General features: G+C 46.1%; 1 protein-coding gene across 1 annotated transcript in view; it reads right to left on the reverse strand.

The window, feature by feature from the left end:
* ABCA5 (ATP binding cassette subfamily A member 5) overlaps window positions 1-26537 on the reverse strand; it is a 43770-nt gene that overhangs the window by 5816 nt on the left and 11417 nt on the right. Inside the window, exons 5-34 of the mRNA XM_039716208.1 lie at window positions 25979-26137; window positions 23606-23703; window positions 21748-21977; window positions 20481-20622; window positions 19472-19660; window positions 19073-19220; window positions 17546-17635; window positions 16989-17099; window positions 15785-15960; window positions 15301-15420; window positions 14403-14541; window positions 14195-14285; window positions 13414-13553; window positions 11830-11949; window positions 9637-9838; window positions 9229-9398; window positions 8060-8193; window positions 7030-7167; window positions 6308-6421; window positions 5905-6075; window positions 4334-4447; window positions 3941-4078; window positions 3170-3244; window positions 2578-2669; window positions 2026-2152; window positions 1834-1951; window positions 1644-1735; window positions 1277-1452; window positions 609-684; window positions 436-530 (exon numbers count right to left, since the gene is read on the reverse strand). Coding sequence (XP_039572142.1) covers window positions 436-530; window positions 609-684; window positions 1277-1452; window positions 1644-1735; window positions 1834-1951; window positions 2026-2152; window positions 2578-2669; window positions 3170-3244; window positions 3941-4078; window positions 4334-4447; window positions 5905-6075; window positions 6308-6421; window positions 7030-7167; window positions 8060-8193; window positions 9229-9398; window positions 9637-9838; window positions 11830-11949; window positions 13414-13553; window positions 14195-14285; window positions 14403-14541; window positions 15301-15420; window positions 15785-15960; window positions 16989-17099; window positions 17546-17635; window positions 19073-19220; window positions 19472-19660; window positions 20481-20622; window positions 21748-21977; window positions 23606-23703; window positions 25979-26137 — 3985 coding nt within the window. The remainder of the gene's footprint in view (window positions 1-435; window positions 531-608; window positions 685-1276; window positions 1453-1643; window positions 1736-1833; window positions 1952-2025; window positions 2153-2577; window positions 2670-3169; window positions 3245-3940; window positions 4079-4333; window positions 4448-5904; window positions 6076-6307; window positions 6422-7029; window positions 7168-8059; window positions 8194-9228; window positions 9399-9636; window positions 9839-11829; window positions 11950-13413; window positions 13554-14194; window positions 14286-14402; window positions 14542-15300; window positions 15421-15784; window positions 15961-16988; window positions 17100-17545; window positions 17636-19072; window positions 19221-19471; window positions 19661-20480; window positions 20623-21747; window positions 21978-23605; window positions 23704-25978; window positions 26138-26537) is intronic.

Here is a 26537-nt window from a genome sequence, read left to right on the forward strand (position 1 = left end):
CTCCCAGCACAGGAGGAGCTGCTGGAGCGAGTCCAGAGGAGAGCACGGAGATGCTCCAAGAGCTGGAGCACTTCTGCTATGGACACAGGCTGAGTGTTGGGGGTGTTCATCCAAACAGAAGCTCTGGGGAGACCTCAGAGCCTCTTCCAGGGCCTAAAGGGGCTCCAGGAGAGCTGGAGAGGGACTGGGGACAAGGGATGGAGGGACAGGACACAGGAAATGGCTTCCCACTGATGGAGGGCAGGGTTAGATGGGATATTGAGCAGAAATTATTCTGCTTTAGTGGAAGACATCCCCGCCCACGGCAGTGGGGTGGAACTGGATCATCTTCATGGTCCCTCCAACCCAGCCCCCTGAGTTACTCACAGAGGGGCAGCTGAGCAGGGGTAGCTGCCCCCAGAGCAGCTGCTCCCTGCAGCCACGGGCAGCACTCACCACATGTGCTGCTTGGCTTTGGGGTCCATCCCGGTGGAGGGCTCGTCCAGCAGCGTCACCCGCGGGTTGCCCAGCATGCTGAGGGCAAAGCAGAGCTGGGGGAAGGCAGAGGGGCAGGGTGAGGACAGGGAGGGTGCTGGGGACCCCCAGGGTGACCCCAGAGCCCCCCTTACCTTGCGTTTCAGCCCCATGCCCAACTTCTTTGTCGTCTTCTGCAGGTGGTCCTTTAAATCCAGCACGCTGGCGATGCTGAGGAGGGAAGGACCAGGTGGGAAGGGTTGGGAGGGGGATGGTTTGGCTTCCCCCTCACCAGAGAAGGCAAAACAGCTCCTTTTGAAGAGCTCAGTTACAAATATTTGTGTATCAAGTTTAAAAAAAAGCAGAGCAAAAGCAGAATTGGAGCTTCCATACAAAGCCACCTGTCCTGGAGAAGCCATGGTGACAACAGAAACAGCTCCAAGCTCAGGACTCCCCATCCTTGCAGCCTCTACAAAGGTCACTGTCAGTACTTTATAACCTTAGAAAAATAACTTTAAAAAAACATATATGAAAATTAAAAATCCCAACTGAATTTTGTGTGGATGAACCTTCATCTCCTCATCTACAAATTCACAGTCACAGAATTTCAACCAAGCTTAAAACCAAACTGAAATGGAAACAAAAACTGCAGTAGGAAAGGTGAGAAGGGGAAAAAAAACATCAAAAAAGCCAAAATCTTTCAACCAAGCAATAAGGCTGAAAATAAAAAAAGCCAAAATCCTTCCAAGCAATAAGACTGAAGATAAAAAAACCTAAAGCAACTTCAGTTGAAGCACAAAGATTTCTGTAATGAACTACTCACCGCTTGATGACCTCTTTAATATCAGACTGGCTCATGCCTTTGATAGCACCATAAATCTCAAAGTGCTCCTGCAATGTGATATCTGGCCACAGAGGATTTGTTTGGGGACAGTAGCCCACGAATTTCACAGAGTCATCCTCACTGCTCAGCCCCAAGGAATCATCTCCCATCAGAACCTGTGAGGAAAATGCCCAGACTTTAATTCAGAATATTACAAATTTCCAAACTCTTTTTGCAGGTTTTTAGCAGGAAACATTTGCATGGTTTTTGCATGGTTTTAGCAAAATGCCCTCAGGAGTGCTTGCAATAATAAAAATAAAATTGAAATGTGGGTTGATTTTCTGTGTAACTGTGGCATGGAACGTACCTGCCCACTGGTTGGTTCAATCTCTCCAACAAGCATATTAATTAATGTGCTTTTCCCAGCTCCATTGGGTCCCAGCAAACCCAGGATTTCTCCTGAAAAGGGACAACACAAACATTGCCCACGAGATCACATAAAAGGTTCCAAGAGTTGTTTTTATAAATGAAACAACAGCAAGCAACTGAACTCCAACCTTTCTTCACACAGAGGGAAACATGTTTGGTTGCCACTTTCTTTATTTTTCTCCCCAGAAGAAATTCCTTCCTTTCATCAAACTCTTTGTGCAGGCTGCTGACCAGGATTGCTGGCATCTGGCAGAGAGGAGGGAGGTGGCTGCAGATCCCAGCAGCTCTGGGGAGCCCCAGCTGGGGGGTTTGGGTTTTACCTCCTCGCTCCTGGGGCTGCTCAGGATCTCTTTGACTCTCAGCCTCTCTGCCTTCACATCCTCGTCCTCGTTCTCCTCATGAGGCACATCTGGGAACTTCCAGGGCTTGGCTTTGGTAAAACATTTCCTAAGAGGGAGGAAAGCAGCAGCAGGCCCCTGCTCAGCTCTCAGCTGAGGCTGCCTCAAAGGCATTTCCCAGAGCAGGAGGAGCTCAGGGACTGCCACTGTGTCACCTCCCTGCTGAGCCCTCTGTGGGGGTACAGCCTCCCTGGCCATGCACTGGGAATGGCAATTCCCTTGTTTTAACAAGGGAATCCTTGTAAAACAAAATTCCCTTTTTTGTAAGGGAATTCTTACAAAATTTCGGATTTTCTGATGTAACTTGAGAGGAAATAAACCCCCCATTTCTGCACTTCAGTGATAATTTCTGATGGGATATAGTAAAAGAGATTTTATTTCTCCCACTGCACACCCCAGTTTAACCAGCACCAGCACCTTCAAAACCAGTTTCTTTGGGCAATGTCTTGGATGAAAACCATCCAGCAGACTGACCTGAAGAAGGGATCTTCTCTCACCGTCCTGCCCCCGTTCTTCAGCTCGAAGCAGCGCAGCAGGAACAGCCACACCACACACTGCACGTAGGGCTGAGGCAGACAGAACCACCCTGGTCACCAGCCAGGCTGGGCACCCTGGCGTGACCCCACCAGAGCAATGAGGGACAAGAAGCTCCAGCCCTGCACCACCACACACGTGTTGGTGTTGCCAAGAATATTAAATATATCATTACATGCTGCTCAGCGGGTGTGAGGAGGCACAACCAAAGGGTTTAGATTTAAAAGCAATTATTTGGGGTTTTTGTGCAGAGAAGGGGCTGTCCTTGCTCTGGAGCTCTTGCTCCATCAGCAGGGATTCCCATAATAATCAGAATTAACACTGGCAGTGTTAATCAGGCTATGGGGATGGCAGATGTTGAGCTGGTGGGCACAGCAGCTTTCCTGGCTCTGCTTGTGCTGCAGGCTCAGCATCAGAGCAAATCTTTACTGATAAAGATGATGGACAGAAGGGGATCCCAGCAGGAAGCACAATTCCCTGCAGCAGATTGGGAATTTTCCCTCTATAAAACAGAAAGCAAAGCCATGCTCACAGCCAGAACTGCCACCAGCAGCCGGTCCCAGGGGTCGTGGAATCCCCCACTGTCACTCTGGCCTTTCCATGAGACCTGGAATTCAGGGAAAAGCATGGTCAGGTAAAGAACCATCTACAGAGACTCCATTTCCTACACCCCTTTCATCTCATCCAGGCTCTGGTGCTCAAGCACTTCCTGAGCTCTGCAGAGACTCTCCAAAAAAATAAAAATCCAACAGCTCCATCCAAAGCCTGGGGCTGCTCCTGCTTTCAGCACCCACTCCCAATCAACCCCCATCCCATCCCTGGCTTCGCTCACCTGGTTTTCCTTGGAATATCACAGAATCATGGAATGGTTTGGGACCTCAAAGCCTCTCTCATTCCATCCCCTGCTGCTCCCAGCCCGTCCAGCCTGGCCTTGGGCACTGCCAGGGATCCAGGGGCAGCCACAGCTGCTCTGGGCACCCTCCCAGGGAGGAATTTCTTCCCAAAATCCCATCTAACCCTGCTCTCTGTCAGCTTGGAGCCATTCCCCCTTGTCCCGTCACTCCACCCCTTGTTTAAAGTGCCTCTCCATCTTTCTTGTAGGCTCCTTCCACTCAGAGAAAGGAAATTTCATGGAAAACTTGCTGCTTTCCCCATTTTAAAACCAAACCACTTCACTTCATAGGAAAAAGGTGATTTTTCTCTATCTTCATGTGTTAAGTGGCTACAGAGGACACCCCAAAGACACCAACCCAACCCCAGGTACCTCCAAGGGCTCTGGAAAGGACCCCTGCAGTCCCCTTACCTTTATAAAACAGATCAGGCAGCCAATAAGGGGATAAATAGGAATGAAGATGGAGAAGACATAATGCAGGATGGTGGTTACCAGGTAATGGTCCAGGAAAAAGGACACCTCAGTGACAACTGTGCAGAGCAGGGCTGTCTGTACCAAGGAAAAGGGGGAAAATATAAATTTTCATCCACTTCAGACTCTCTCAGCATAAGTTAATTAATTTAAGGTATTTTTTCTTAAAGTTTTTATCACTCAGCCTATGGCAGTGAGTGAGACATTGGTAAAAAAATCCCATTTTCTGTGCAATAGGGACACACAGCTCCACAAAATAACTGGGATTTTTTGCTGTGGCTTTGGAAATCACCAATCTTCCCACTTATCCCAGCTCCAGGCCAAGTCACTCACCACTGAAAATATAAATGACCAAAATTCCTTCGTGTTCTGGACTTTTCTGAAGGTGAAGGAGACCACGTAGGTGAAGAGCACGACTGAGGGGACGTAACCAATCAGGCAAAAAATCTGCAGAGACAGGAAAGGCTCCTCAGGGAATGTGCACCAGGAATTTTTATGCACAAGGATCAACAGGAATTACCTCAGTGTGACACAGAACTGTGGATTTATCATTGTCACTTTATTTGATGCATTTTGCTGCTTTGGTGCATAGAGAATGTATTATTAAAGACACAAATTAAAGAATGTGTGGAGAGGCAAAAACTCCCCCCCACTTCAGCTTCCTATAAACTCTTTCCCATTTTTATTGTTTTTTTGGGTTTTTTTTTTTTGTAATACAGGCTCCCATAAATGCTGACCTCAAGATTCTGGCAAATAGTAAGAATTCCACCATGGCATTTTTGTAGAAATTCAAACAAGGGCAGAAAAGCAGCCCTGCAGCCACATCCCAAACCTGATTAACCCTGGAAAAGCAGCTGGGAAAAGCTGATTCCTCTCAATTCCAGCCAGGTTCACAGGGAAGCCTGCTCTGACTATCAAAGACATGAAGCCTGGTGGTGTCCTGCACTTAATCCCATCTGCAGCTCTCTGCAGAGATGGGCTCTGCCCAAAGTCACTGTGCCCTTCTCATCAGCAGCAGTCAGCAGCCACAGCACAGAGCACAAACAGGCTGAGGCAGCAGGAAGAAAGGAGCATTTCCTGGGAAATCCTGCTGGTTTAAGGATCAACAAGGCTGGAAAAGAGCTTTGAGATGTGAGTCCAGCCTGTGACCAGGGACAGAGACTCCAGCACCTCCCTGGGCAGCTGTTACTGCTGGGTCAGAGATGACACAGAGGTGGGTCAGAAGTGGTAAAAATTCTGTTTATTTCATCCTCTCTTCTTTTACAGATTAGTCAGGTGGACTTGACTAGTTGTTTAATTAATACATTTCACTTGATAGCTTAATTAACAAGGCACCCATTTGTAAACAATCTTAGGAGAAAAACAGATTATTACAAAAACACTACTTGTAGGCTTTTTTTAATATTTGGTTATAATTGTTTATTTTTAGCTTTTTAAAGCTTCTCAGGTCCATTCTGGGAAAACTCATTTAATTTTCTTTCTCTCTGATCAGGCTGTCACATCCACAGGCAGCCCAATCCCAATCCCATCCCCATCCCTCAGTTTAACCCCAAATTCAGTGACTCTGATCCAGCCCAACCACACCCATGGCAGATATTTAAAGCAGAAATAAAGGAGCATTTCCTTGGAAAACCCTGGTGGTTTAAATCCCCTTCCAGTTCCAACCACCCTTTCTGTGAAGAAATTCTTCCTGTGTCCAACCCAAACCTCCCCTGGCACTGCTTGATTTTATTTCATTTTATTTATGAATAAACTCCCAACTTGGAGCCATTTTCCTTATGAAAAACTTTCTGTCTTTGCTCCAGCAGCGTCTCCCTGTGTATCCATGGGGGAAATTCAGGTCAGGGAAATGAAAGACTTGCAGAAAAGAAGGCAGCCCTGCTGTCAGCCCAGCCCAGACTCACCACAGCCAGGAACTTGCCCACGTAGAAATAAACGCCGTAGTGGAAGGCAAAGAGGCTGCCAATCATCAGGATGAGGATGAAGAAGAACAGAGGCAGGTCCACCACAGCCTGGCCAGTCCAGTAAGCTGAGGGATAGAGCCCTGCAATCTTCAGCTGGGTGTAAGCCTTGATCTGCAGCAGGGGAAGAGAACACGGAGTTAATCAGGTGTTAATTACAATTAATGTTTTGTGAATCCCCTCCCGTGTTCCGCTGTTATTGCCAAGCTTGGCTTGGCACAGAAAAGCTTCTCCCAAATCTGCTCCAGCCTTGGCATTGTTTTAAACCCTTCTTTGGATCTTTCCAAAGAGGAAATCCCAGGATTTTTAAGTCCCTGTGCCTCTCTGCATGGACACTGGGTGTTACCTTGTGGTTTTCTGCGTTGTCCATGGCAAAGTAGGGAGGCATCCCAGTGATGATGATCCCCAGCAACACGGCTTCAAAATAGATCTCCAGCCTGAAAATTGTGTCTGGAAGATCCTGGGGTAGAGATCAGATTTATTCAATGCCAGAATGTGACCAAAAAATGCTACATTAGGAGTTGGAACATGGCTGTGAATGCTAAAATGAAAAGTCTGTGGATGTAAAGATCACCTGAGCTGCAGCAGGAGGAAAAACACCTGTGGAAGTTTGGGAGTATTTAGATGAGGAATAAATAATAACTAAAGAACTTTTTAGAGCATTTATCTCCTGCAGCAGCTCCTCTCCTCTCCCAAAGGCCCCTCCAGCTCTGCACAGACCAAGAACTGCAGGCAACCTCCAACAAACCCATAATGAATTAATTCACAGCACCATGGACTGGTTTGGGTTGGAAAGAACCATAGGGATCATCCCATCCCAAACCCCAACTCCTCCCACCAGACTGTGTTGCTCCAAGCCCCACTGAACCTTTAATTCCTGACACATCATCCTCTTCCCAAGCCCCTGCAGAACGAAGTGCCAGCACCTTCCACATGCTCCTAAACCCTGCAGACAGCCCCAGCCAGCTTTTCCCTTGGTTTGTGGGGTGCTCCTGCTCTCCCTCTCCCCCTCAGGGATGCTTTGCCCTCTCCTCAGGGCTCCAGGGTGATTTTTTGGGAGCTGCTCACCTGAATCAAGGGGTTGCTCCAGATCTGGATGCTCTCAGTCACGTTCAGACTGCGCAGGAGGAGGTTGCTGACAATGTTCATCAGAACTGGCAGGGAATGCACCATGGTGCTGTTGAATATGATGTTGAAAACATAATTCTAGGCAGAAAAATACGTGCTGCATTAATCCCTCTGCTCTGAGAGGGCTCTCCTTAATTAAACCTGAGCATTGGGATAAATCTTTGCATAATCAAGTGCTTTGCAGGAAGCTCTGGGCTGCTCAGGGTGCTTCTCACACACTGCCTCATTCAGGAAATCAGTCCTGCCTCAGAGAAGGAGCTCCTGGGAATAAATTCCCAGCATGTTTCACGGAGCAGTGACAAATGGCACTCCAGACAATTACAGTCTGGGGAACAAAACACACAAGGAGCTGCTCTGGGATGATCCTGCTCATGGGTTTAAAACCAGACAGGCAAAGATGTGCAGGAGCTGCACTGTCACTCTGCTGGCAGCAGTGGCAGGGAGTAAAAATGGGGACAAGAGCTAGAGGTGGCACACTGTGAAGCAGTTCCCTTGCTGGGGATTAAATATGATCCCAAAGTTCAGATATTCCTGTAACTGTGAGCATGTACAGCCCAAGAAACTGATTTTTCTTTACACACAAGAGCATCATGGAATTATATTTCTGTCAAGCTGTAATTCAGTCAGTACAAATTAAAAAAAAATAATAAAACATTCCTCTGCCAGGTGTCTTGTGAAGTAGAATATTTCTCCTGACTTTCTGTGTCCTTGTGGGGAAGAAAAGGGGATCAAAGTTTGATTGGCTTATTGTAATGATATAATTACATAATTATAATGATTTAATTATAATTATGGAATAACATGTATTTTGCTAATATTCCCACTCTCTCCTCTTTGCGGCCTCTTGTATAAGCAATATTATATGCTATTATTTGATTCCATGACTCCAGAGCTGCTTTTCAGGTGAGAATCTCCCAAAGCAGCCCCAGCAGCTGCTCTCTGGGCACAGCCCAGCCAGCGTGTGCCTTACCTGCCTGGACTGGAGGGCAAACACGTTCAGAGCTGCACTGTGAGGTGCCACAGAGACATAATCACTGTCATTGTACATCTCCCAGAGGATGTTCATGCTCCCCAGGGAGTGCACAATGTCACTGATATCCGACTCTGGGGACAGAAAACAACATGGAATTACTTAAACTGGAAGAGACTTTCAGGATCATCAAATCATCAAATCACTTTTCCCCCTGTGCTCAGCACTGGTGAGGGCACACCTCGAGTTTAGGAGGGACATGGAAGGGCTGGAGCATGTCCAGAGGGAGCAGTGAGGCTGCAGAGGGGCTGGGAACACAAACCCTGTGAGGAACCCCTGAGGGAGCTGGGGGTGCTCAGCCTGGAGAAAAGGAGACTCAGGGCTGCCCTCCTCACCCTGCACAGCTCCTGAAAGGTGCCTGTGCTCAGCTGGGGCTGGGCTCTGTCTGCAGCAGCACTGACACACCCAGAGCACACAGCCTGCAGCTGCACCAAGGGAAATACAGGTTGGATAGCAGGAAAAAGTGTTTTACAGCAAGGGGGATAAAGTTCTGGAATGGCTGCCCGGGGAGGTGGTGCAGTCCCCATCCCTGGGTGTGTTTAACAAAGCCTGGATGTGGCACTGGGGGCCAGGGTTTGGGTGAGGGGTTGGGGCTGGGTTGGACTCGATGGTCTTGAAGATTCTTTCAACCTGGTGATTCTGGAAATTCTGAAATCCAGCCACACCCCACCCCTATGCCATGTTCCTGAGTGCCACATCTCCCCGTCTTTTAAATCCCTCCTCTTCAGCAGCCTGGAGTATTTTACACAGAATTATCAATGCACAGCTCAAGCAAGTGCTGGTTTCTACTGCCTGGGGTCCTGCTGGGCACTTTTAAAACATCCTCAGTTGAAACAAAAAGGGATTTTCCCAGATGTTTTCCAGCAGGGTTCCCATGTTGATTTATCTCAATATTTCTGGCCACTTCTTTCACCTGAAGAATCTTCTGACACAGCAAGAACATAGAGCTGGGAGGAGGATCTCCAAACCAAACCCCACAGCACAAACTGACAGTTTACCACCCCTGGGCACTCGGAAACTCTTCATCTGGGTTAATACCAAGAAAAAAGTTCCTTCTCAACCCCAAAATCTGGGAGAGGGAGAGGTGGAGACAGGATCTGCTGCCCTACCTGTGGAGTTCTGCAGCAGGAGCCGACTCCTGTACTTGTGATAGTTCTCTCCAGGCTTCAGCAAGTACAAATCTGGGGAGAGTTTGATAGCAGCTACAGCATTTTTGATGATGTGGTGTATGAAAAACAACAAAATCTGAACTACAAGGAAAATGAGGAAAAGCAACAACCTGAAAGAAATAAAAGTTTGGGGTTTGTTACAATCCAGTGAAAGCCAACCCAGTTTTACGTGCATGCTATTAAAAAAACCATCTCCCTCACCCCCCAAAAAACCATTTATTGACAGAAATTACAGCTCCACACTTGCTATTTTTTAAATGGGGAAAAATGAAGGGCAGGATGTGCTTTCCCTGGTGCCATTCAGCCAGGTTTTGGGACTGCCACACAAAGGAGGAGCCCCATACTCACATAACTCTGACACACTTGTTCTCCCGTTTCAGGCTGAGGAAGTGCACTTTGGCTATGGTGGAAACCTGCTTCTTCCACAGGGCTGAGTTGCTCATGGCTGGTGCCTTGGCCTCGGAGAGCATCAGCAGGCTCTGCTCCATGTCATCCAGGGACTTGGTGTCCATCTCCTCCTGTGCTTGCTGCGAGTGGAACACGCTGTAATCTGAAACGGGGCAGGGAAAACCCAGGGAGGTGATGCCCTGACTGAGGGGGTGGAAATGGGACAGGAGGGGGAGCCAGGGGCCAGACTCTCTGCTCTTCCTGTTGTAGAAGTCACCTCACCCATCCCCATCCCTATCCCCATCCCAATCCTATCCCCATCCCATCCCATCCTACCCCATCCCAATCCCAATCCCAATCCTATCCCATTCCATCCCAATCCCCACTCCAATCCTCAACCATCCCAATCCTATCCCTATCTCAATACCATCCCATCCCAATCCCAATCCTATCCCATCCCACTCCATCCTAATCCCATCCCATTCCAGCCATCTCAATCCCATCCCCATCCCAATCCCAATCCTATCCCAATGCCTTCCCCTTCCCCATCCCGATCCTATCCCATTCCATTCCATCCCATCCCATCCCATCCCATCCCATCCAAATCCTCCATCCCATCCCATTCCAGCCATCCCAACCCAATCCCATCCCCATCCCTGAATTTAACCCCAAGGCCAGTGACCCTGCTCCAGCCCAACCACACCCATGGCAGATACTTCAAGCTGACACAGCAGAAATAAAGGAGCATTTCCTTGGCAAACCCTGGTGGTTTAAACCCCAGAACCAACAAGGCTGGGAAAGGCCTCTGAGATCCTTGGGTCCAGCCTGTGACCAAGCAGACCCCGGCACCAGGGGCCACTTCCACCCCATCAACACCTCCAGGGACAGAGACTGCAGAGACTCCAGCACCTCCCTGGGCAGCCCCATCCAGTCCCAGTCACCCTTGGCATGTGATGATTCAAAATTCTGCCACCAAAAGGTGCAGATTTGCCCCAGTTTCATTCCCTTGGCCTGTGTGTGCACCTGCAGATCCAGCTGTTAAATCCTCTTAAACCCACACAGAAACTCTGTGCAGTCAGTCTAATTAGGGAGTAATTTCCATTCCATTACAGAGTACATATATTTACTCATACTAATAATTCTGGATCACACAGAAAGCTCCAGAACAATTAAAACAGCTCAAACCATTCAAAACTGACATTAAAAAAACAACTGACTCATTCTGGAGTAATATTAAGCAGTCCCAACTTTTCATTTGGACTGAAAGTTAATTTAAAGTTAATTTAAAGTGAGACAAGCTGAGTGCAGCTACTGTTCACACAAAAGGTTGAAAATTAATTCTACCCTGCACATTTATAATTTCTTGAAAGCAAACTCTATTAGGAAAATAAAGGGCATTTAAAAGGGCAAGTAAACTGTAAAGCCAAGCAGTCAGATGTGAGCTGGCTGGATGAATAATTAATCAGTAACAAGCTTTCCCCTGGATGCTCCCAGAATCACTCCCCAGCCAATTCTCTGCCTTTTCCTCTGTTAGAACCCTGGTTATTGAGAATTTTAAACTTTCTGTGCTGACAGACTCTGACCCCCAGGAGAACACTGCATTTGACCTGAGGCCGTGGAGAAAGCTTCTCAAATTAATTAATAGCACTGAGATTATGAGTGTGTAGTTTAGTTAGAAGTGTGTGATACCACAGAGTAAAAAACTTAAGAGTTTGGGGTTTTAAAATACAGTAATATAAATATCATATATATACAGTAATATATATATATATAAATATATAGAGAGTAATATATATAGTATACATATATAATATGTATACAGTAATATATATTAAAATATATTAATATATATATAAAACAAAATAAAAGTTTTAAAGCAGAAGTTACCTGCTTCTTTACCTTCTCCTTTATGAGTTTAAGCAGTGTTTTGTAATTGATTATGGAATATACAATATTGAATATTGAGTATACAATGCTGAATATTGAATATTATATTTGAATGTTTCAACAGCCTGGAACACTGTGAGAACCAAAGGATGCCCAGATGCTGGGGGAGCCCCCTGTGAGGGACGTTTTCTCTTGTTCCCTCCTGCTGGCAGTGACAATCCCACAGGAACTGAGGGGAGCCAAGGGGACAGCCCTGCTCCTTCCCACCTGCTTGATCAATCTCGGCCTCGACCTCCAGCTTCAGGTAAACGTCCTCCAGCGTGGTCATGGACACGCCATAGGTGATGACCCCCAGGTGGGAATGGGTGTCCAGGTCAGAGAACAAACCTAGGGGCAGAGGCAGCTCTCAAACTCTGCTCCAGCACCTGCCAAGAGCACTTCAGGAACATCACACACACCCCTACACCTCCTGCTTGGTGGGAAAGTCAGGAATGTGGGAATGGCAAATAAACCACAAGGTCGTGGTTGAGAACCAAGGTGGGACAGGCTCCTTTTAGCAGGAAATTTCAGCCTCTGTGGTCAGGAAATGTGGTTTTGCTGAAGTTGTGCTGCTTCTAAAATCTGTCTCAGAATCCTGAAGCTGCTGGGCTCAAAGTTTCCTCAGGGCAGGTTCAAGGTGAGCTCTCCTGGAAAAATCATACCCAGGACAGCTCATCCTACCCAAATCCCTGCCCAGGCACAAAGGATTTTACAAATGAAACCCCTGAGTTGTTTTGTATCTTTAAAAATAAGTTAATAGTCATTTCATATCAATAAATATATAAAAATGTGTGTTTATATACATGTATATAGATCTATAAAATAATTCCCAGGTGTTTAAGGCCAGGTTAACCAGGCAGGAGATGCTGGACAGGGCACAGAGCTTGAAGACCAATGTGAGGCTCAGAGTGGGAGAACTTCACAGCACCCTGGGGTGAAAAATGTGTCTGGGTTTTTGTCAATCCTATGGAATCAGGACTTTAAAAAAGGAGCTTCAGAGCCAAGGTGAGGCTGGAGGGAAATTTAAATGTATAAAATGGGAGGAGCACTTGGATATTTGACCATACTCCTCACCCCTCCACAGTTTTCCTGTCCCAGCTGACAAGGTGTGTTCCCAACCTCAGCTTCTCTCTAAAATAGTTTGGGGGAATTGATTAAATCTCAGCCTTTTTGCAAAGCTCATAAATCACTAACCCCAATGCAACAGGGAAAAAAAACCTTTATGGAATATCAGCTACATGTTCCCATCAATACTGATGCTGCCTTGGCTTCCCACACAGGATTTATTCCATTTATTTCTGGGAGGAGAGCAAGGAGTCCTGCCCAGGACTGCTCAGATAATTGCTGCCATCTAGTGAATCCTCCCCTCTGCTCCCTGCTCCCTCTCTCCATCTCTCCATGGAATTTCAAGGCAGTCACACGATGCTCTTTGCAGTTCACAAGAGTTTGTAGGGTTTTTGTAGGACTTTTGTAGGATTTTTGAAGTATTTGGGGATTTCCTGCATCCTGCTACAGGTCAGCCCTGCTCTTTGGAACCCTCTGCCAGAGGATGCTCAGGTGGAAGGGACTCCTCACCACTCCTCTCCCCAGCCCTTGCTGTTGGGCACCCACAACCCTCACACCTCACTGGAAGAGATGACAAAACCCTCACTCACCTGAGAAAACCCTCCCTGACTCCCCACCAAATAATAATAAATATAAAAACATCAAGGCACAACTGACACTTTATCAAGAACACCAGCCTAAAGCCATGCTTAATCAACACCCCCTGCTGCAATCACTGATCCCTGCAACACAGAACCCCACAAATACCTGCAAACTTGTCCATGTCCTTGAGAGGGAGGGTGTACACGAGCTGCTCGTGGTTCTGCTGGATCAGGCTGGCTGCAGGGATGTGCTGCCTGATCAGAGACGTGGTGGCCTCTGTGTTGCAATAGGCATCGATGTGCATGCTGGAAAAACAGCAGGAACTGGGGTTTAGAGCTTGGCCTGCTCCTGACACTGCACCAAACGTTCAGTTGTACCATTCTGATTTAGCTTTTCTATGTTTCAGATTCTGTGCTGCTTTGGTGTGTAGTTCTGAGATTCATATTATGGGATGCTGAGCTCTCTGCACAGCAGGGAGACAAAACAATTCCTGTTCTAGCAGGGGACAAGGACAAATGATCCAAATCTCAGCCCAAGAGCACAAACCCCGTGGGCTGGAGAGAGAAAAACAAGCAGGATGGGACTGGATGGGCTGCAGCTGGAACTGGACAATGAACTGCAATGTGCACATGGAGCAGAGCTGATCCCAGGGAGAGACCCCGGCAGCGCTCGTGCATTTTGGGACCATTTGGGTTCATCTTGGGTGCAGCCCTGGCTGGGCTCTTGTGCTGCCCCGGGTGGATCCATGGAGGAGATCCTTTGAATAAATCCCTGCTTTATTGTGTAGCTCTGTCCAGCCTCTGTTCCAACTCAGCCTTCCCAAGGCATCAATTCAAGGATAAAAGGATCTTTCTGAGGAGTGCTTTCTCAGAGATTCCAACAGAAAACAGTAAAAAAAGAGATGCATGATGGCACCTAAGAGGCACAAAACTGGGCACAGAATTACCTCAGGCGGTAGCCAATGCCCCACTTGCTCTTGAGGAAGAGAGAAGAGCCGAGGCATTTCAGCATCCCTTGGGAAATCACAGCTTTACGATCTGGAACGGAAAGTCAGGAAGCACAAAATGGACAATTTCCTCCCAAACCCCGCTCTGGGTTGCACACCGATGGTATCCCAGGGCTGGGGGCTGAAGCTGGGCTGGGGCAGGGCTCACCAGCCAGGATGTCAGCCTCGTCCATGAAGTGGGTGCTGAACACAGTCACACGGTTGGCTTTCCTGCTCCTCAGCAGGTTCCAGACGATGTGGCGGGAGCAGGGATCCATCCCCGCCGTGGGCTCGTCCAGCAGCAAAACCTGGGGGCAAAACCACCAGGGCTGCTCAAAGCCACGGCCCCCGAGCTCAGTAATCCCTCCCCAGCACACCCAGAGGGGTTTGTTTGAAACCAGCCAGTTAATTCCTGTAAAATAGGAAACAGCCCAGACTAACAAGGCAGCTTTTGTCACTGTGCTTGGAATACATTCATCTCCCTCGTGACAAATGGAAAAATCCTGTGATAAATTAATGCCACAGCCTGCTGTATTCTGCTTCCAGTAGAATTATGTAGTACAATCACAACTTAGCCATGGATTCACTCTTTCTACTGAGGGGTGGTTAAACGCACACACCTGCTTTGAAACCCCCAGGAAGTGTCACACACACCATTTTTAACCACAGATCTCAAAGCAGTCCCCATCCCCACAGGCCAGAAATTACAGAGCTGCAACACAAAAGATCTCTCTGGTTCTGCTCCTGCTTCCAGCTTCCTGGCTTTGGAAGGAAAGCATCCAACAATTTCACTGCTGGGGGATAAATGCTACCTGCCAGAAATTAAACACAAAAATTGCCACACTATGTATTTTCCAAAGAGATCAAACCCAAGGCTGATGCCATTACCTGAGCCTCAAGCACAAAGGCTGAGAGATTGAAATGATTGTAATTAAACCATAAATGAAGAAAAAAAAAGTGCTCAAAGGAAAAATTTCTGCATTTTGCACATTAGTTGCTTTTGACAAGCATGATGAAGGCTTGGTGGATCAGCAACACTGAGCTGAGAATAATTCCATCCCTCTCACCTTGGGGTTCCCAAGAACAGCAACTCCCACTGACAGCCTCCTCTTCTGCCCCCCACTTAATTTTTTGGCTTGATTGTCCCTGATGGGCTGCATCTCCAAATCCAGCAACACCTTCTGCACCTTGAAAACACAAGAAATACATTTTTGTTTGAAAAAAACCACCTATAATTTTTTTAAACCAGATTGTTAACAATTAACATTCAAATTAACTGCTGCTGGTTCCCAGTGTGTTCTGTATCTGACTTGCACACAAAGTTTAATGGTGTCTATAACTGGACCTAAATGCCAGATTTAAAACATTTCATGGGCATTTTAATCTTAGGAAAAATTAAAGGTTTATCCTTGTCTAAATATCTGCCTGTACCTCTTTGTCCACTGAACCACACAGGAATATTTCCCTCCAAAAGGAAAACCCTGCAAGGATATTTTGATCTACAGGTTAAAAGCATAGATGTGAGACAACACCTGTGGCCAGGTGAGTTACCTCTTGTATCAAATCGTTCTGAGGGATGCCCTTGATGGCAGCGAAGATGGAGAGGTTCTCCTCCACAGTCAAGATGTCGAAGTGGATGTCGGCCTGGGGGCACACGCCCGCGATCTGCCGCACCTCCAGCATCTCGTCGATCTCAGACACCCTGTGCCCATAGACTGACACAAACCCTAGAGGAAATGAACACAAAATCATGCAAGGGTTTGGGCTGGAGTGGGCCTTAAAGCTCATCTCACTCCAACCCCCTGCCATGGGCTGGTGTCTCGGGTTGAGAGGTGTGGCTGGGGTGTGTGTTCTATTTGCCATCTGTCAGAGCTGGGGCAGTTCTCTGCTGTTCATGGGGCTGGTTCCTTTATCTCTTCACACCCGATCCTCCCTCCAGCAGATCTCTGCTGTTTATGGGTCATTAATTATTAATTATCTGCTGTTCGTGGCCAGTGAGTGTCCCTGCCTGGCTGATCAAGTTCCATCATTCCATGGGGAGATGCTCCACCCAGGGCAGGAGCCAAGCATTCCTACCTGGATACAATCTGAGCCTGGAACAGCACAGCAGCCTCTGCCCCCTGCATTCCCAGAGGAGCAGCTTTCTCCTGCCCTGCATTCCCAGAGGAGCAGCTTTCTCCTGCCCTGCATTCCCAGAGGAGCAGCTTTCCCCTGCCCTGCATTCCCAGAGGAACACCAGGCCCATCTCCAGCAGCCCTGGAGCTCCAGAGGAAAACTCCCCCCTTGTGCAGGATTCCTGCTCCAGCAGAAGCACAGCTGGCACTGCAGGAGGGCTGAGCCCCCATGGGATGGGGCTGTGCCACCACCCTGACCCACAGGAGTCAGCTCCTCTTCTGATCTGTCAGTGGTTTGTTTTCTTTTTTTTTTTGTACTACTGCATTTGTATTTTTAATTTTCCTAATAAAGAACTGTTATTCCTCTTTGCCTGAGAGCCCCTTAATTTCAAAATTATAATTTGGAGGGAGGGGGTTTACATTTTCTGTTTCAAGGAAGGCTCTTGCCCTCCTTAGCAGACACCTGGACAGCTGGAAACTCTCCACTGGAAGCAGCAATCAGCAGAGGTGGTTTTACAGCCCTGCCTGGACAGGAATTGCTCTTTCAGACTTTACCCAAAGAAATTCTGGTGCATAACCAGAACAACCCCCGTGCTGTGAGGCCTGGCTGTGCAGCAGGGCAGCCCCAGGGCTGCACTCACCGTCCGTGGGAGGGCACAGCCCGCAGAGGATGTTCATCAGCGTCGTCTTCCCGGTGCCGCTGTGGCCCAGCAGTGCCGTGATCTGCCCCTCGTAGATGTCAAAGGACAAATCTGCTCCAGGGCACAGCGAGAGGAGGGCTCAGGGTGGGTCCTGGCCCCTGAGCCAGCTCCTGGCCCAGGCTCAATCCCAATGCTCACATTCACGCTCTGTCTGGGGACAGGACATGGTGCCACAGCCACTGTGGGGTGGCCACGTCTCAAAGCCACCCAGGGAAGGGAGGTGACAGCATCAGGGAGGGGAGATGACATCACTACATGGGCAGTGGGAATTGGGGTGATGCCAGCAGGCTTTCCTTAGGGATGAAGGGCTCATTTTTGGTTTAGACACCACTGTATGAGAGAGGACACACACAAGCATGTCTGGCATTGGTGCTCCAGGGCCCCACCCCTCCAAAAGAAACTAAAACCAGCCTGAACTGAAACCCAAAAATCACTCAGCAACTCAGCCACTGCCCCTGTGCATCCCACCAGCAGCTAAAAAGCTGATATGTTCTTACTTCTGAGAGCCTCCACGGTTTCCCCCTTTTTCATGAATGTTTTCTGAACACAGCTGATTCTGAAAGAAGACACATGAACTATTTCAGCACCTTTACATGGCACTTTCAGTCATCAACACTCAACAACAATTACAACAAGCCAACCAGACCAAAGTGGCACCAGATGTGTAAAAAAATCATTGAGGCAAGTCAAGAGACAGGACAGGCTCTCTCAAAACTTTGCCCATCTCCACCCTAGCATCATAAAGCTTCTCCTGGTCACCTCCTAAGGTATTTTCTGTGATGATAAATTGAATTATTTCAAATCTGAGTCTATTTCACATGGTGGAGCAATGCTTTAGAGGCTTCCCAAGCTAGGAAAGGGAACAGCTACTCCCCAGCAGTTGCACAAAGCAACAGGAGACTCCACAGACACGGCATGGAAAAGAGGAGACAGCAGAAAGGACTCCAAAGATGTGATTCCTGACAGCTCTTGGTCAAAATCAGGTAGAAGAAAACAGATATTTCTCTTTTCAAGAGAGGTAAAATCCTTCCTTCCAGCCCAGCTGTTTTTCCAAATGAAAAGAACAGCCAGTTTATCCAGAGGTATCAAATCCAGGACGGATTTTGGAGGCCTCATCACCCTGAAAATGAGGATGGTGAGTGGATTATGGAGGGTGAGTAATGGGGAAGGGAATGAGAAGGAAAGCAAATAAAAAACATGGAAAGATGGCAAGACAGTGAAAATGCTGGAGCTGGTGGAGGGATGATGTGGGAAGAGTCCTGGGTGGGTGAATAATGCAACAACAGCGGCTTTCAGCAGCAACCACAAATATTGTATATTATATTATAATATGATATAAACCTCAGCTCTGGGCTTTGAGCTCCTGCCACAGCCAACCCACACCTGCTCCTGAGGAATTCCATCAGCCAAATTTCCCTTTAAGCCATTATTCCCCATCCCCTCTGCTGGCAGGCTCCACTTTTGCTGAGTATTTAAAATAAATAAATGTGCAAACCTCCTTCTATCCCAGAGAAATCCCCAGTGCTGACTGAGCAGTGACTCAAAAGTGGCAGTGAGAAAAGAGAGGGGCTGGAAGTGAACAGAGCTGAGGGGGTTAACCAGCTCTTAATCCCAAGATTAACAACTTTATTCTGTGTTTTAGGCTCAACTTCTTCTGCCACAAGGAGAGATCTGGAAGAGGCAGAGCAGTCTTTGATTTCCAGCCCTCCAAGAGGAAATTGGAAAGGCTGAGGTTGTAGTTAACTCAGCAAGGAAGTTTTTCCTCTAGAAACAGGGGAAAATTAAGCTTTTTAAGGCCAGGCTAAAACCCCTCCTCACACCTCACAGCTTTAACAAAATATAAATTATTTCAGCCAGAAGTGCAAAATTCAATGTGGAAAGAGCATCACCTCCTTTCTCCAGAGAATTTAGGGTTAAGGTTAGGGTTCGGGTCAAGGTTAGGGTTAGGAGGAGATGGCACCAGCCTGGGGGGCTCAGGATTTCAGGATGATCCTCCCAGTGCCCAGTGTCTGTCAGGAACCTACCTGGGATCACCTGGTCAAGGTAGACAGCTACAAGCAGGTAAAAGATGCTGTCCAGCACCAGGAGAATCAGAGAGATACAGAGAGGGTAAGGACCAGCATTGATGTTTGCAAACGTTGCCCCATCCTCATAATCCTCCAGGTGCATGACCTGCAGGGAGAGATGTCACACACCTAAAGGCAAAACAGCACCGTGCAAAAAAAAAACCCCAAAACATGGCAAAAAACTTGGCAAAAAACCCCAAAAATAATGAGAAAGTGACTGGGATCACAAAGGACACAAAGAATAACAGCTCCTTTACGGTGCTGGACATTAAACTGCTATGAAAATAAAAGCATATTTTTAAAATTAAAAATAAAATATCTATTTAATACCCCCATGAAGGGCAGGTGGGGATTTACCTGTGCAACACCAATCAAGAAGCTGCACTGACACAAAGGGCTGAGGATCCACACGAAGGATTTGGGGAAATCCTCCAGCAGGACGATGTTGAGGCCCACAAAGCCAAAAACCAGAGTTGCCAGGAACTCCACTATCCCCACGTGCTTGGACTTCTTAAACAGAGGGGTCAGCATCAGGGCAAAGAAAACCTGAGGGCAGAGGGAAAAACAGAGAGGAAAGCACTGTAGTAAAAATAATAGTAGTAATAATAATAATATAATATAATAATAGTGATAATAGTGATAATACAGAAATTGTGGGGGAAAGCTAAGGGAAAATACCATAGTAGTAGTAATAATAGTAACAGTAATAGTAGTAATAATAATAGTAATATAGAAATTGTGTGAAAAAACTAAGGGAAAATACCATAGTAATAATAATAATAATATAGAAATTGTGTAGAAAAACTAAGGGAAAATACCATGGCTGCCTCTGACAATCATATAATTTATAATAGAATTTTCCTGGTATAGTCACTACAGCACAGATTCATGGAATAATTTTCAGCTGGAGAAGTTTTTCAAGATCGACTCCAACTGTTCCTCTTATCAACTCAGGCAAGTAACTGGATACATAAATATATTTATCATGTATTTTTTATCATTCACTGTTTAATAAGTTCTTAGCATTAAACTGTAGTAACAGGAAATGTTTTGAGGAGGATCTGGACTAAATAATCGTTCTGTGGAGGGTTTAAAACTCAAAACCTGATGATTATAAACTCAGATATTTCAGGAGGGAAAAGCAGTTTTCATGGTGATGGGTGACACCTGTACAACATCCTAAAAGCAGGAGAAAACCCTAAAAGCAGGAGAAAACCCCAGGAAGGGCTGGGACAGCTCAGATTCCCAGCACTGCTCAACCCTACAGAAACAACAAATATTTTGGCAGAGGGAACAAATCAGGGAATAAAAGAATCCAAGCGCCAGGGATGGGGTGGCTGGGTTGCTCAGGACCAGGAATACTCACAGAGGAGACTCCATAGAGGAAGAAAAGCAGGAATATGACAAAGGCACTGCTCTGGGGGAACAGGGACGAGGCCGTGGCAATCACAGCCATCAGGATGGACATGACAAAAATCAGGCTCATGTAGAGCAGCACCCAGGACAGCCTAGGGAGAAAAAACCAGAAAAATGAATGAATCCCCAGCCACACAAACAGCAAAACCCAGCACTCTTTAATATTCCACACAGACTTCTACCTCAAGTTAATTTCTAACTCTATGTCTCACTGCACTGAAGGGCAAGTGTGCAATAAAACCTGAATAAAAGAGCTGTTTGTACACAGAACCTGAATAAAAGAGCTGATGTGAACATCCTGGGGCTGTTCTCAGCACACAGTGAGACCCAGGGCAGCTAAGATGCACAGTCAGGTGATTCACCCTTATTTTTTGCATCATTAATTTCCTGGTATAGGCAAAAGAGGGTAACAGAGTCGTAGGTTTCAATAATTCAAGGAATTCTGTTTAAAATTTAATACAGGCTGCTGGGCAGGGTAATAAAACCCTGCTCTGTTGAAAAACAGAGCTGTGAGTCTGGGAGCAACTCTGACCTCAGCAAACAGGGGTGGATTGTGTCCAGGTAGCAAAAAATGACACATTTCCTCTGCAACAACTACAAAAAAACCATTCCAACCACCCCAGGTGGCTGTTTCAGTGCAGGTGTGAAAACCCTGCCAGAAAGAGCAAAGCAAAACCAGTTTTTAACCCCTCAGCTATCAATGACTTCAAATTAACACATCATTTGAGAGAAAAATGAAATATTCTATTGCCCAGGCCAATTTTCATCAGGGTGAGGAAACAACTGGAAACCTGTTGCTGAGACTGCTCTGGCACGTTCAAATTACAGAGCTGGATTAATTTAATTATGTGCCAGGCTGCAGGTTACCTGTTGGGCTTCTAGGAAAGGAGGTAGCGAGCCAAAAATGCTTAAAAACCTCCATAAAACCTCACACTTAATGAGGTTTAATCCCTCTAATCTGGCGTAGCTTTACATGAATAAATGCAGCAGGATTACTTATTAAAATATTCATATTTTCATGGTACTGTGTCTCTATTTGATTGCAGAGAATATTTTAATTTTTGATTGCTTTCACTTAAAGACTGTAAAAAATTTAAGAACTGGAGGGTGGGATGGAAGACGTTAAGTAGAAATATATTTTAAAATATTTATTTACATATATTTTCTTTTTTTTTTATTATTTTATAAGGAGCAGGCTATACCAAACACTCACATACCAGAAGGCAGTGTCATGGAGTCCCAAAATTTTCAAGAACTCCTTCAGCTTCCTCTCCTTTTCTGCCACGATGTGAATTGCCAAATAATACCCAAAGGGGGAGAATGCAATCACCAGGTAAATTAAAATGATTGCACGAGGGAAATTATCAATTTCCACCACTGCAGCCTCTCCCATAACCATGGCTCTGGTCAGATCCAGCTGTTCCCAAACAGAATGATTTGTCTTCAGCTGGAAGGAAGAGGAGGAAAAGTTATTTTGATATTTTTCCTGATTTTTCAACCACTCCACTCTTGTTGGCAGGGGGAGATCTGGAGAGGCCAAAACCTTCCTGACCCCAAATTCCAGGCCAAAAGCAAGACTGGAAAACACCTGAATGCCTGGGAATAAAATGAGGAAATGTGGAATTTCTGACACGTAAGAAGATGGAATTTGCTGCCACCATGAGCAGGGTGAGGGGAGGGAAATTGGGAAAAATTGCTGAGCAATAGTGGCAGCAAAATAATGTAAATTCTACAGCCCCTGCTTGGAATGGCATTTTGGAGTGTGAATTTGTGTTCTGAGGAGGGATGTGCTGGATATTCAGCACCTCTGGGATGCAAATGGAGACAAAAATCCTCATAATCCAACACAACAGGATTGGGGAAATCCTGGACAAAACAGTCCTGGACAAAACATTGCCAAACCCACCCCAAAACTTCTGCCTTCTCATCAGATCCCAGCAGAGATTTGAGAAACAGCATCTCCAGGCACATTAAGAATCCTGGGCAGCACCTGGATCTGCCCTTTCTTGGGATGAGGGTGGGATTTAGTGGGATTTTGTGGGATTTTCCCAGTGGTACCTGGACAAAACATGGCCAAATCCACTGGGAAACTTCCACCTTCTCATCGGATGCCAGCTGAGATTTGAGACACATAATCTCCCAGGATTAACAGATTGATTAAGGATTAGCAGGCAGCCCCTGGATATGCCCTTTCTTGGGGTAAGGATGGAATTTTGTGGGATTTGATGGGATTTTCCCAGTGGTACCTGGACAAAATAGTCCTGGACAAAATACAGCTAAACCCACCCCAAAACTTCTGAATTCTCATCAGATCCCAGCTGAGATTTGAGACACATCATCTCCCAGGACTGACAGGCAGATTAAGAAGCTCAGGCAGCCCCTGGATGTGCCCTTTTCTGGGGTGAGGATGGGATTTTATGGGATTTCCCCAGTGGTACCTGGACAAAACAGTCTGGACAAAGTATGGCCAAACGCACCCCAAAACTTCTGCCTTCTCATCAGATCCCAGCTGGGATCTGACACAGCATCTCCCAGGATTGACAGCAGATTAAGCAGCCCCTGGATGTGCCCTTCCTTGGGGTGAGGATGGGATTGAATGGGATTTTGTGGGATTTTCACAGAATTCCCAAAGTCACCAGGTTGGAAGAGACATTCAAGAGCACTGAGTCCAACCCAGCCCCAACCCCTCACCCAAACCCTGGCCCCCAGTGCCACATCCAGGCTTTGTTAAACACACCCAGGGGTGGTGACTGCACCACCTCCCCGGGCAGCCATCCCAGAACTTCATCCCCCTTGCTGTAAAACACTTTTTCCTGATATCCAACCTGTATTTCCCTTGGTGCAGCTGCAGGCTGTGTGCTCTGGCTGTGTCAGTGCTGCTGCAGACAGAGCCCAGCCCCAGCTGAGCACAGGCACCTTTCAGGAGCTGTGCAGGGTGTGGAGGGCAGCCCTGAGTCTCCTTTTCTCCAGGCTGAGCACCCCCAGCTCCCTCAGTGGCTCCTCAGAGGGTTGGTGTTCCCAGCCCTGTTTGGTGGGATTTGGTGGGATTTGGTGGGATTTTGGGGGGTTTCTCACCTGGATGATGGCAGCATCGATGCAGGCCTGCAGGGCCGTGAAGCCCGAGCTCCAGTAGGTCACTGACTCGCAGCTCTCCCGCAGGCTGGAGCACGTGGCTGCAGGGAAAACAGGGAAAAATCATCTTCAGGAGCCCTTCCACGCCACAATTCCACGTTGAAATCCCAAAAGATTGAGTTACAGCTGCCCCACTCCCGGATAACACCACCAACCCCCACAAACACAACACAAGGCCAAAAAAAAAGCCAAAAAAGGAAAATTTGTGATGATTTTGCAGCTTATTCCCCTGAAGGTTTACCTCTGGATTATTATTACTATCTGGATTCACTTTTATATAGGGAATCAGCATCTTCAGGATCCCTTTCAAGCCAGGTCATGCCACGTTAAAATCCCAAAAAATAGAGTTACAGCTGCTTCACTCCCTGATAACACCACCAATGGCCCAATTTCAGTTACAGCAGCCCCACTCCCTGGTAATAGCACCAACAACCCCCACAAAACAATATATGCTACACCAAGACAAAAAAGCCCAAAAAATGAAAATGTGGGATGATTTTTTTATATAGGGAATCAGCATCTTCAGGATCCCTTTCAAGCCAGGTCATGCCACGTTAAAATCCCAAAAAATAGAGTTACAGCTGCTTCACTCCCTGATAACACCACCAATGGCCCCCACAAACCAATATATAAAACACCAAGCCAAAAAAGCCCAAAAAATGAAAATGTGGGATGATTTTGCAGCTTATTCCCCTGCAGGTTTATCTCTGGATTCCTATTGCTATCTTGATTTGCTATTAAATAGGGAATCAGCATCTTCAGGAGCCCTTCCAAGCCAGGCCATACCATGTTAAAATCCCAAAAAATTGAGTTACAGCTGCTCCACTCCCTGATAACAGCACCAACAACCCTCACAAACACAACATCAGGCCAGAAAAAACCCAAAAAATGAAAATATGGGATGATTTTCCAGCTTATTCCTTTGCAGATTTACCTCCAGGTAGTAATTACTATTACTATGTGGATTTACTATTAAACAGGGAATCATCATCTTCAGGAGACCTCCCATGCCACAATTCCATGTTAAATTCCAAAAAAATTGAGTTACAGCTGCCCCACTCCCTGACAACAGCACCAACAACTCCCACAAACCAATATATAAAACACCAAGCCAAAAAAAAAACCCAAAAAAAGGAAAATCTGGGATGATTTTGCAGCTTATTCCCTTGGAGCTTTACACCTGGATTATTATTACTACCTGGGTTCAGTATTAAACAGAGAATAATTATCTTCAGGAGCCCTTCCATGCCACAATTCCATGTTAAAATCTCAAAAAACGGAGTTACAGCTGCCCCACTCCCTGATAACAGCACCAACAACCCCCACAACCGCTACACCAAGGCAGGAAAAACCCCAAAAATGCAAATGTGACGATTTGAGCTGACTGCCCTGCAGCTCTACCTCTGGATTATTATTACTATCTGGATTTACTATTAAATAGGGAATCAGCATCTTCAGGAGCCCTTCCATGCCACAATTCCATGCTAGAATCCCAAAAAATTGAGTTACAGCTGCTCCACTCCCTGATAACAGCACCAACAGCCCCCACAAACCAATATATAAAACACCAAGCCAAAAAAAACCCCAAAAGTGAAAATTCAGGATGATTTTGCAGTTTATTCCCCTGCAGGTTTTCCTCTGGATTATTATTACTATCTTGATTTGCTATTAAATAGGGAATAATTATCTTCAGGAGCCCTTCCATGCCACAATTCCATGTTAAAATCCCAAAAAACTGAGTTACAGCTGCCTCACTCCCTGATAACAGCACCAACAACCCCCACAAACACAACACCAGGCCAGAAAAAAGTCAGAAAAGGAAAATATGGGATGATTTTCCAGCTTATTCCCCTGCAGGTTTACCTCTGGATTATTATTACTATCTTGATTTGCTATTAAATAGGGAATAATCATCTTCAGAAGCCCTTCCATGCCACAATTCCATGTTAAAATCCCAAAAAACTGAGTTACAGCTGCCTCACTCCCTGATAACAGCACCAACAACCCCCACAAACACAACACCAGGCCAGAAAAAAGTCAGAAAAGGAAAATATGGGATGATTTTCCAGCTTATTCCCCTGCAGGTTTACCTCTGGATTATTATTACTATCTGGATTCACCATTGAATAGGGAATAATCACCTTCAGGAGCCCTTCCAAGCCACAATTCCATGTTAAAATCTCAAAAAAACTGAGTTACAGCTGCCTCACTCCCTGACAACAGCACCAACAACCCCCACAACCGCTACACCAAGGCGGGAAAACCCCAAAAATGCAAACGTGGGAGCGGTTTGAGCTGACTGCCCTGCAGCTGTACCTCGGGACTCCGTGTGGACGGAGGACATGGCGATGGAGTCGCGGAAGCGCAGCTGGTAGGACATGGAGTCCTTGAACACCACCCCCACGAAGTTGGAGGGCTTGAAGAAACTCGCCTCTTCCAGCTCCTCCTCGCTCAGGTACTCCTCCGTGATGAGGCCTGGCAGGATTAAAATAGAAATACAAAAAAAACCCAAATAAAGAAACAAAAACCAAAACCATTTCTAATATAAAATATAAAATTAGAAATACACTATAAATATAAATACAAATATATATACAAAATGATAGTAAGTACATTAAATACTAAATACATAATAGAGTGTAACAGACTAGAGTACAATAGAATAGAATAGAACAGAATATATAAAATTATAATACAAATATAATATAGTAAAAATATAAACACACTATAAATATAAATAAAAATATAAATACAAATATAAAATTTTAGTAAATATATTAAATATTAAAGGTATAATACAGTATAATCGAATAGAGTATAATATAATATAATATAATATAATATAATATAATATAATATAATATAAATATAAAAT

Source organism: Passer montanus, unplaced genomic scaffold (genome assembly GCF_014805655.1).
Source record: "Passer montanus isolate IOZ18808 unplaced genomic scaffold, ASM1480565v1 scaffold35, whole genome shotgun sequence".
Taxonomy (NCBI): domain Eukaryota; kingdom Metazoa; phylum Chordata; class Aves; order Passeriformes; family Passeridae; genus Passer; species Passer montanus.